At 37.1% G+C, this 11,365-nt stretch overlaps 1 protein-coding gene across 4 annotated transcripts in view; it reads right to left on the minus strand.

Annotated features, from left to right (window-relative positions):
* ALMS1 (ALMS1 centrosome and basal body associated protein) overlaps window positions 1–11,365 on the minus strand; it is a 212,740-nt gene that overhangs the window by 162,718 nt on the left and 38,657 nt on the right. For all 4 annotated transcript variants that reach the window (XM_032291715.1, XM_032291716.1, XM_032291714.1 and 1 more), the window contains exons 3-4: window positions 4,622–4,817; window positions 1,001–1,118 (exon numbers count right to left, since the gene is read on the minus strand). In XM_032291715.1, coding sequence (XP_032147606.1) covers window positions 1,001–1,118; window positions 4,622–4,817 — 314 coding nt within the window. The remainder of the gene's footprint in view (window positions 1–1,000; window positions 1,119–4,621; window positions 4,818–11,365) is intronic.

Consider the following 11,365-nt stretch of genomic DNA (forward strand, 5'->3'; position numbering starts at 1 on the left):
AGGAGGATTGCCTGAGCCCAGAAGTTAGAGGTTACAGTGAGCCATGATGGTACCACTGCACTCCAGCCTGGGCAACAGAGCAAGACTCCATCTAAAAACAAACAAACAACAAACAAAAAGAGAAAGAACACCACTCAAGAAGCAATCTATTACGAAAACACAAAAGTAACTTAATCATTAGTTGATGACTTAATGTGTACCACTCAAGAAGCGATATATTACGAAAACACAACAGTAATTTAAACACTAGTTGATGACTTAATGTGTACAGACCACTTTTCATAAAAGTGATACAAGGTAATATATAGTATAAGGACAGGAGTTACTTTTTGCTTTCTAAACATCTATAGTTTTTAATTTAAGGTGGGTTTTTTTTTTTTCAGTTCTAAAAGAGGAAGACATATTCTTGAATAATTCCAAATATGTTTTTTGAACATTCCAGACTTTTCTCCCATTATGACTATTCTAAAGGACATGAATTTGGAGTATCTGTTAATTTGCATATGTCTGTTTATAAAAAGTTTCTTACTTCATATTCACACCTCCTGTAAAGTAAGGAGAGCTAACTAGTCTCATTCAATAATAGCTGAATAAAATGAGAGTGCCAAACAAGTTTGTCACCTAGAAATAAATGCTTTTTGCAGAATAAAGGTGAGAGGGAGGAGAGAGATGATGAGCAACAGATGGGGAGGTTTATAAGAAGGAAAATCTAGTGTGCCTTCTAAATTAAAATATGCCTGAAATACCTGAATACATTAGGAATACCTGACTACATTAGAAATTATTTTTAAACAAACTACAGTCATCTGATTCATCTCTATCCGTTACTCTGCCAAATTAATATGCATCAAGTCTTAGTATAGGACTTTGTTACCTTCAGAGTGTGTGCTAAGAGTATCTAAGCCCCACATCAAAGTTCTGCCTTGGCCTGAAGTCACTAATATTAGTAACAACATAAAACAAGAAAGGAGAAAGGTTACATACAAATAAATCATCCTACCTCAGAGGTGCAAAACTTAGTTCACTTTGATGAAATAAAGAATCAGGTGTAAATTCTTGGTCTTGTGTCAAACATGTCAACAAAGGCAAATCAGGAGAAGCAAAGCTATCTTGTATGACTGTAAAGTTTCAAATATAAAAATGCTGAGTAATGCTGAAAATCAATTATTTACTTAAATACTTTAAAGCACCTATCTATGCTACCATGTGGAGAATTCTACAAGCATTACAATAATAACGTAAAAGCAAAAGCAGTAGCAGCTACCATTTATTGAGAGCCTGACAAGGTCCAGGCACTTAACATACACTATTTCATTTAATCCTCATGACAACCTTGAAAGATAGGTATTATTATACATATCTTATAGGTGAGGAAACATGATTACAAAACTTACGATGCAGTAACTTGTCCACGTTCAAGTAGCTGAAATGCCAGAGTAAGATTTGAACCCAAGCATTCCAACTTTTAGCAAATGCTCTTACTATCATGTCAAAGAACGGCATCGAAGCTCCTGAGTCCTAAGACACTCTTACGAGGTACCTAGTGTCAAAATTTTATTCAAAATAATATTAAGATATAATTTGCCTTATTCACTGTCATTCTCTCAAAAGGATACAGTGACATTTTCCAGAAGCTACAGAATGTAAGATATGGCAACAGACTGAATACAGAAAAAGGCAAGAGAATCTTGCTGTCTTCTATTACAGAATTGTTTGGGTAAAACATGGCCATACTTCTAAACATTTTTGTATTGGAAAAGTTCTTTTTCTATAAAATATGTACTCTTTCAATGAATTAATAAATATATATTTAATTTTTCAGTTTTAATTTCTAATGTGGGAAGTATCAATAACCCAAACAAACAAAAGCTCTTTGGAGTTGTCAGTGATTTTTAAATGTATAAAAGAATTCTGTTACCCAAAAAGTTTAACTGCTGCTTTAATGAAAAAACAAAAAAATCTTGTGATTTCCTGAATGTTGACTTAAATCATTTGTATTTTAATCAGTATACTTTCTTGATTTCAGAATGATGTAACAAAGTGTACAAAGTGTACTGTGTACAAAGTGAGGACTCCTCTCTCACACCACTGTTCCCCCTGAAATTACTGCAAACCAAGGGTTCACAGATTTCACCATGTTGTCATCTGCCCTTCACTTGGTCAAAATATGTACTGTCACTGCTCACATACCCCGCACATCTTCCATATAATTTATCACCTTCTTGTTTTAATCTTTGGTCTATCCACTTCCCATCTAAATTATCAACTCTGTGTCTACTTTATCCATAGCTATATCCTCAGTGCCTAGCAAAGTACCTGCTACATTTAATAGGTACTCAATACAGTTATTTATTTACTGAATGAATGAATTAAAAATGAGAAACTGATATATAACAATAACCTTTGCCACCAAGAAACAATTGGTATGGTTCCTCTTTGGCCTTGGCACACAGAATCAGTCTTAAATCTCCATAACAGTTCTTCACCCCTCTAAAAATCATGAAGAGTTTTTAACAAATCCCCAAATACACTAGGGCTAATGCTACAAGGGGGACCTTTGGGCAAGTAAAGCAATTTTACTATTTCCAGTTAATTGTAGGCTAAGTATTTAAAGAATCTGAGAGTCTTTTCTCAAAAAAATTAGAGTTATCCCTTACCAGGTTTCAAAACCTACAGAAATCCTCAGGGCCTAAAATAGCTATTTAGGTATAAGTAAGGAATAGTAAGTAACAAGTAAGTTATAAGCAACGTTTCAGCATCTCCTTAAATATTTAAGAATATTTCAGGTTGGAGTTGGACAGTTAAAATCAGGTAAATGGGAAAACGTATTTTCCTAAAGGAGCAGGCCAAAACTGAAGAGCTAATGATTCTTAAGTGTACAGCATTATCTGTGTTTGTGTGTGATGGGGAGGTGATATATTTTATTTGTCATGCCTTTTTTTTTACAGCTTTCAACTGCTTCTTGTTTCCTCAAGTTTGGACATCTGTTACTGGCTTGGATCCCTCTTTTTTGAGGTAACTAACCATTCTGGCACCAGCCATCATCAATGACATTTGCCACTGGTAAGAGCCTAATTATCACAATGTTAGTACTTACGCATAACAAAACAGCAACGATAAAATGTCCTCTGCCTATCAGATGCAGGAATCTACTCCAATAATTTAAAATGTTCTGCCCTATCTATAGTAAATGAGACGCTAGAATTATAAAACTTTACATTAGAAAACATTCTGGAGGTCACAAAGTACAATCTCCTCCCCAGTGCTAAAATGCTAACACAGAATTTTGCTAGATATTCTGCAGTGACATGAAGCTCACTTTTTGTTGTTTAATATAGCCTTTTCTACTATTAAATGGCTTTGACTATTAGAAAATTCTTTTTTACATCAATTTGAAAAACAGTTTCCCTTTAAGTTATATATTCATTTTAACCTCTAGACTAGGAGTTAGCAAACATTTTTTATGAAGGGTAAGATGGTAAATATTTTCGGTTTTGTTGGTCACATATAATCTGTCACATATACTACTGTTGTTTGTTTTTACAATCCTTTAAAAAATCCAAAAATCATTCTTAGCTGATAAACAGTATAAAATCAAGCCTTGGCCTGTAAGCTGTCATTTGCTGACTCCTGCACTACACCATTACAACACAAATCCCATAGTACTGTTATTTTCTGTTTACTGATTGCCTTCCCAGAAGAGGAGGTAGGTTTCATCTATATATCTCTAGCATCAAACACATAGGAGGCACTTAGATATCTGCTACATGAATGAATAAGTTGCCTCCTCTTTATTATAATAGCCCTTCAAATATTTGACCATAGCAAAGTCTTCTCTTTTGTCTATCAAAACATAGTCATCTCCTCCCACAAAAGTACTCTAATTTTGTCAATGTCTTTCTTAAAATGTGGACCTAAAATTGACTTTAATGATCCACATCATAGAATATGATGGCACTAATATCTTGATTTGGATAGCATTAGTTTATGTTTGCAAAGAGCTTGCTGAATTAAATCCTATTCATCCTTCTATACAAAACTATAAAACCATCTTCATGATTGAATCCCTTAATGATTATAAAAGTACTAAAAGTTTATCTTTTAAAAAGCTAATAAATCAATTCTATACTAAACAGAGGAAAGCAGCAAGATCTACCTCAGATCAGTCACTCAACCTCTTTACCTCAATTTTTGGTTTGAAAGCTGAGGACAATAGCGCATGCCTTAATTAATTCTAAAAATCAAAAAGGTAAATATAATAAACATTTGTTTTTTGTTTTTTGGAGGAATCATGGAGTCTCCATTACTGAGAGAACCAAAGCATAATATATTAGTCACCCCAAAAACTGCAAATTCAAGACTGAGGAGGCACACACAGTAGAAAGTTATCACCTTTCTGCCTTCTGTGAGCAACGGGATGTGATAAAATGAGAGGCAAATGCAAACTTAATATAACGAGATTAGCGAGCCAGTTTAAAAAAATAAAATAAGCTCATCCCTTTGAAGAGGGTTCTATAGAGCTCCTTAACTCAAAAAGGGTAAAGTCACAAGACTTGCAGTCCCCGCAAAACTTACAAATGTGAAGTGAGGTATTCCTACTAGTAAAATAAAGAGGCATTACCTAGCAATGGAGAACAGAAGAGATCTCTACTGAGCTCCTTTACTTGATTTTCTGATTGGGTCAATGTACCCTCCTCCAGAGACGGGAAGTCTGTCACTTCGGTATCTTCCGTTCTCACATTAAACCTGGTCTCGGATGTATCCAAGGTTTGGGAAGAGTCTACTTCTTGAGAAAGATAATACCAAGATTCTGTTTTCTAAAACAATTTTAAAGAAAAACATGCTAAGTCATTAACTGAGTTACCATACATATTAATATTTAGATTAAAATGTTCTCTCATGTATCATATAGCTTCCTACTTAATGACATTCTCATCAGAGTTTAGAAAATGTAAAACTAATCCCAGCACTTTGGGAGGCCGAGGCGGGTGGATCACGAGGTCAAGAGATCGAGACCATCCTGGTCAACATGGTGAAACCCCGTCTCTACTAAAAATACAAAAATTAGCTGGGCATGGTGGCGCACGCCTGTAGTCCCAGCTACTCGGGAGGCTGAGGCAGGAGAATTGCTTGAACCCAGGGGACGGAGGTTGCGGTGAGCCGAGATCGCGCCATTGCACTCCAGCCTGGGTAACAAGGACGGAACCCTGTCTCAAATTAAAAAAAAAAGAAAATGTAAAGCTGTTCTGTTTCTCACAATATTAACTACATTTTACATCTCTTCCCATTACTACACCTTTTTTTAATGCAAAAAAAAAAAAAATTTTCATACTAAGTTTTATTGTATGCTGCTGCCAGTATATATAAAACAATTACCCTTGTGAAATAGAAATCCATGAAAATTCAGAAAGGTAGACGTTAAGGACTGACAAAAGTAGAGCTTGTATATTATGGCACATGTGTTTGAGGGATAAGCTTCTGTACAGGCTTCAACTGTAGCTCTCTTTTAATATTCACTGTATCACGAGAAGTGGCTTGGGAAACCTTTGAAAGATTCATTTTACTACAAAAAGGGACAGACTTTCTGGGTCTCAAAGGATTTATACTCGATGATACTACAGTAAGCAGAGGGTCAAACAATTCTGTCTGCAGAGATTAGCCAATCTGCAGACAGAATTGTTTCAAGTCTACAGCTGCCTGGGAAACTTTCACACAGTTGAGCTCAGTCTTCAGCCAGAGTTGTTGAACCACTTTCTCCACAGTGGCGACGCTGGAGGACCTAGGTGTAGTGCACGCAAAGGCTAGGCTGATTTGTGGGTCCTACTACACATGTCTTAAAGTGCTGAAGAATCACTAGCATTTCCACTATATTGTTAGTTCTCATCATTAAATCAATAAATTTGGTTCTACGTAATATTTTATAATTTGATAATAAAACTGAAAAAAGTATTACAAACCTAAAGCTGAAGTATTCTCTACATGAGACCACTTGATTGAATTAGCTCTACTAGTTTCTAAAGGATCCCTGGCTCTTCTCAGTATATAACATTATCATATCACCCATGAATGTCTCTTTCAAATATTTACTCTTAAATTAGTGGCAAGATTCAGAGAACTGCTTCTCAAACTATCTATGGTGAATTTTTCCTGCTTGCAATTCATCACAGACTGACATTTTACTAAAATGCTAACAAAAATTAATGAGAAATAAGCTAATTTTCAAAACTAGTAAAAATAACTAGAAAAATGAAATTTAAAGGCATATAAGCCCAAAATATAAAACACAAGTCCAAAAGTTTGATTTCTAGCTATTAAAAAAGATAAAAATTACTCTATCAAACTACTATAAAAGTTTATAAAAACTTCCTCTCAATTTCTGTACTTCTCTCTTGACAGACCAGTAACAGGCAAATCTTGGACTGGCACCAATCCACAGATCACACTAAATAACAATGCTGAATTAAAGTTGAATTAAATACTAATGGTGACAAGTTTGAAAGGCATTTTCCTTTTGAATTTAATATTAGTTAATAAGTATATTCTATCATGATATGAAAGTATTTTCATTTTCAAATAATTTGAGAAGAAATGAACACTAAAACAGAATAATTTTTTTTAGACAGGTTCTTGCTATGTTGTCCAGGCTGCACTCATACTCTGGGCTCAAGCGCTTGATCCTCCCACCTCAGCCTCCCAAATCAATAAATTTCTTTATATTGAAACTTGTTCATATTTTTTACACAATAGTGGTAGATCAGACTTTTAAATGTTTGCTAGCATATTCTTTTTTTTTCCCCCATTTATTTATTTTATTGCATTTTAGGTTTTGGGGTACATGTAAAGAACTTGCAAAATTGTTGCATAGATACACACGTGGCAGTGTGATTTGCTGCCTTCCAACCCATCACCTACCTCTGGCATTTCTCCCCTTGCTATCTCTCCCCAGCTCCCCACCCCCCACTGTCCCTCCCCTATTTCCCCCCAACTGACCCCAGTGTGTAGTGCTCCCCTCCCTGTGTCCATGTGTTCTCATTGTTCAACACCCGCCTATGAGTGAGAACACGCGGTGTTTGATCTTCTGCTCTTCGGTCAGTTTGCTGAGAATGATGGTTTCCAGGTTCATCCATGTCCCTACAAAGGACACAAACTCATTGTTTTTGATGGCTGCATAATATTCCATAGTGTATATGTGCCACATTTTCCCTATCCAGTCTATCATCGATGGGCATTTGGGTTGGTTCCAGGTCTTTGCTATTGTAAACAGTGCTGCAATGAACATTCGTGTGTACGTGTCCTTATAGTAGAACGATTTGTAATCCTTTGGATATATACCCAGTAATGGGATTGCTGGGTCAAATGGAATTTCTATTTCTAGGTCCTTGAGGAATCGCCACACTGTCTTCCACAATGGTTGAACTAAGTTACGTTCCCAACAACAGTGCAAAAGTGTTCCTATTTCTCCACATCCTCTCCAGCATCTGTTGTCTCCAGATTTTTTAATGATCGCCATTCTAACTGGTGTGAGATGGTATCTCAATGTTGTTCTGATTTGCATTTCTCTGATGACCAGTGATGATGAGCATTTTTTCATATGTTTGTTGGCCTCATGTATGTCTTCTTTTGTAAAATGTCTTCTCGTATACTTTGCCCACTTTTGAATGGGCTTGTTAGTTTTTGTCTTGTAAATCTGTTTTAGTTCTTTGTAAATTCTGGATATCAGCCCTTTGTCAGATGGGTAAACTGCAAAAATTTTTTCCCATTCTGTTGGTTGCCGATTCATTCTAATGACTGTTTCTTTTGCTGTGCAGAAGCTGTGGAGTTTGATTAGGTCCCATTTGTCTATTTTGGCTTTTGTTGCCAGTGTTTTTGGTGTTTTGGTCATGAAGTCCTTGCTTACACCTATGTCCTGAATGGTTTTGCCTAGATTTTCTTCTAGGGTTTTTATGGTGTTAGGTCTTATGTTTAAGTCTTTAATCCATCGGAAGTTAATTTTAGCGTAAGGTGTCAGGAAGGGGTCCAGGTTCTGCTTTCTGCACATGGCTAGCCAGTTTTCCCAACACCATTTATTGAACAGGGAATCCTTTCCCCATGGCTTGTTTTTGTCTGGTTTGTCAAAGATCAGATGGTTGTAGATATGTTGTGTTGCCTACAAGACCTCTGTTCTGTTCCATTGGTCTATATCTCTGTTTTGGTACCAGTACCATGCTGTTTTGATTACTGTAGCCCTGTAGTATAGTTAGAAGTCCAGTAGTGTGATGCCTCCCGCTTTGTTCTTTTTGCTTAGAATTGACTTGGCTATGCGGGCTCTCTTTTGGTTCCATATGAAGTTTAAGGTGGTTCTTTCCAGTTCTGCGAAGAAGGTCATTGGTAGCTTTATGAGGATAGCATTGAATCTGTAAATTACTTTGGGCAGTATGGCCATTTTCATGATATTGATTCTTCCTAACCATGAACATGGAATGTTTCTCCATCTGTTTGTGTCCTCTCTTATTTCGTTGAGGAGTGGCTTGTAGTTCTCCTTGAAGAGGTCCTTTACGTTCCTTCTTAGTTGTATTCCTAGGTATTTTATTCTTTTTGTGGCAATTGTGAATGGAAGTTTGTTCTTGATTTGGCTCTCTTTAAGTCTGTTATTGGTGTATAGGAATGCATGTGATTTTTGCACATTGATTTTGTATCCTGAGACTTTGCTGAACTTCCTTATCAGTTTCAGGAGATTTGGGGCTGAGACGATGGGGTCTTCAAGATATACAATCATGTCGTCTGCAAATAGAGACAACTTGACTTCCTCCTTTCCTATTTGAATGCCCTTTATTTCTTTTTCTTGCCGATTGCTCTGGCTAGAACTTCTAATACTATGTTGAATACCAGTGCTGAGAGAGGGCATCCTTGTCTGGTGCCACATTTCAAGGGGAATGCTTCCAGTTTTTGCCCATTCAGTATGATATTGGCTGTTGGTTTGTCATAAATAGCTTTTGTTATTTTGAGATACATTCCATCAATACATAGCTTATTGAGGGTTTTTAGCATAAAGGGCTGTTGAATTTTGTCAAAGGCCTTCTCTGCATCAATTGAGATAATCATGTGGTTTTTGTCTTTGGTTCTGTGTATGTGGTGAATTACGTTTATAGACTTGCGTATGTTGAACCAGCCTTGCATCCCTGGGATGAAACCTACTTGATCATGGTGGATAAGCTTTTTGATGTGCTGTTGCAATCAGCTTGTCAGTATTTTATTGAAGATTTTTGCATCTATATTCATCATGGATATTGGCCTGAAGTTTTCTTTTCTTGTTGAGTCTCTGTCGGGTTTTGGTATCAGGATGATGTTGGTCTCATAAAATGATTTGGGAAGAATTCCCTCTGTTTGTATTGTTTGGAATAGTCTCAGAAAGAATGGTACCAGCTCCTCTTTGTATGTCTGGTAGAATTCGGCTGTGAACCCATCTGGACCTGGGCTTTTTTTGGGTGGTAGGCTCTTAATTGCTGCCTCAACTTCAGACCTTGTTATGGGTCTGTTCAGGGTTTCGGCTTCTTCCTGGTTTAGGCTTGGGAGGAGGCAAGTGTCCAGGAATTTATCCATTTCTTGCAGGTTTACTAGTTTATGTGCATAGAGTTGTTTGTAATAATCTCTGATGATGGTTTGAATTTCAATTTGGTTATTCTCTCTTTTCTTTTTTATTAATCTGGCTAGTGGTCTATTTTGTTGATCTTTTCAAAAAACCAGCTCCTGGATTTATTGATTTTTTGAAGGTTTTTTTGTGTCTCTATCTCCTTCAGTTCTGCTCTGATCTTAGCTATTTCTTGTCTTCTGCTAGACTTTGAGGTTTTTTTGATCTTGCTCCTCTAGCTCTTTCAGTTTTGACGATAAGGTGTCAATTTTTGATCTCTCCTTGCTTCTCATGTGGGCACTTATTGCTATATATTTTCCTCTAGAGACTGCTTTAGGGCCGGGCGCGGTGGCTCAAGCCCGTAATCCCAGCACTTTGGGAGGCCGAGGCGGGTGGATCACGAGGTCAAGAGATGGAGACCATCCTGGTCAACACGGTGAAACCCCGTCTCTACTAAAAATACAAAAAAAATTAGCTGGGCATGGTGGCGTGTGCCTGTAATCCCAGCTACTCAGGAGGCTGAGGCAGGAGAATTGCCTGAACCCAGGAGGCGGAGGTTGCGGTGAGCCGAGATCGCGCCATTGCACTCCAGCCTGGGTAACAAGAGCGAAACTCCGTTCAAAAAAAAAAAAAAAAAAAGGAGACTGCTTTAAATGTGTCCCAGAGATTCTGGTATGTTGTATCTTCATTCTCGTTGGTTTCAAAGAACATCTTTATTTCTGCCTTCATTTCATTGTTTATCCAGTCAACATTCAAGAGCAAGTTGTTCAGTTTCCATGAAGCTGTGCGGTTCTGGGTTGGTTTTTGAATTCTGAGTTCTAACTTGATTGCACTGTGGTCTGAGAGACTGTTACGATTTCCGTTCTTTTGCATTTGCTGAGGAGTGATTTACTCCCAATTATGTGGTCAATTTTAGAGTAGGTGTGATGTGGTGCTGAGAAGAATGTATATTCTGTGAATTTGGGGTGGAGAGTTCTGTAAATGTCTATTAGGTTTGCTTGGTCCAGGTCTGAGTTCAAGTCGTGGATATCCTTGTTAATTTTCTGTCCGGTTGATCTGTCTAATATTGACAATGGGGTGTTAAAGCCTCCCACTATTATTGTGTGGGAGTCTAAGTCTCTTTGTAAGTCATTAAGAACTTGCCTTATGTATCTGGGTGCTCCTGTATTGGGTGCATATATATTTAGGATCGTTAGCTCTTCTGGTTGCATTGATCCTTTTACCATTATGTAATGTCCCTCTTTATCTCTTATGATCTTTGTTGCTTTAAAGTCTAATTTATCAGAGAGGAGAATTGCAACTCCTGCTTTTTTTTTTCTCTCCATTTGCTTGGTAAATCTTCCTCCATCCCTTTATTTTCAGCCTTTGTGCATCCTTGTATGTGAGATGGGTTTCCTGGATACAGCATACTGATGGGTTTTGGCTTTTTATCCAATTTGCCAGTCTGTGTCTTTTGATTGGGGCATTTAGTCCATTTACATTTAGCGTTAATATTGTTATGTGTGAATTTGATACTGCCATTTTGGTGCTAGATGGGTGTTTTGCCCTTTAATTGAGCTGGTACTTGTTGTTCCTTTATATGTATAGAGCCTCTTTCAGGAGCTCTCGTAGAGCTGGCCTGGTGGTGACGAAATCTCTGAGTACTTGCATGTTCACAAAGGATTTTATTTTTCCTTCACTTATGAAGCTTAGTTTGGCTGGATAGGAGATTCTGGGTTGAAAGTTCTTTTCTTTAAGGATGTTGAATATTGGCCCCCA

Source organism: Sapajus apella, unplaced genomic scaffold (assembly GCF_009761245.1).
Source record: "Sapajus apella isolate SASKATOON/1434 unplaced genomic scaffold, GSC_monkey_1.0 scaffold26, whole genome shotgun sequence".
NCBI lineage: Eukaryota > Metazoa > Chordata > Mammalia > Primates > Cebidae > Sapajus > Sapajus apella.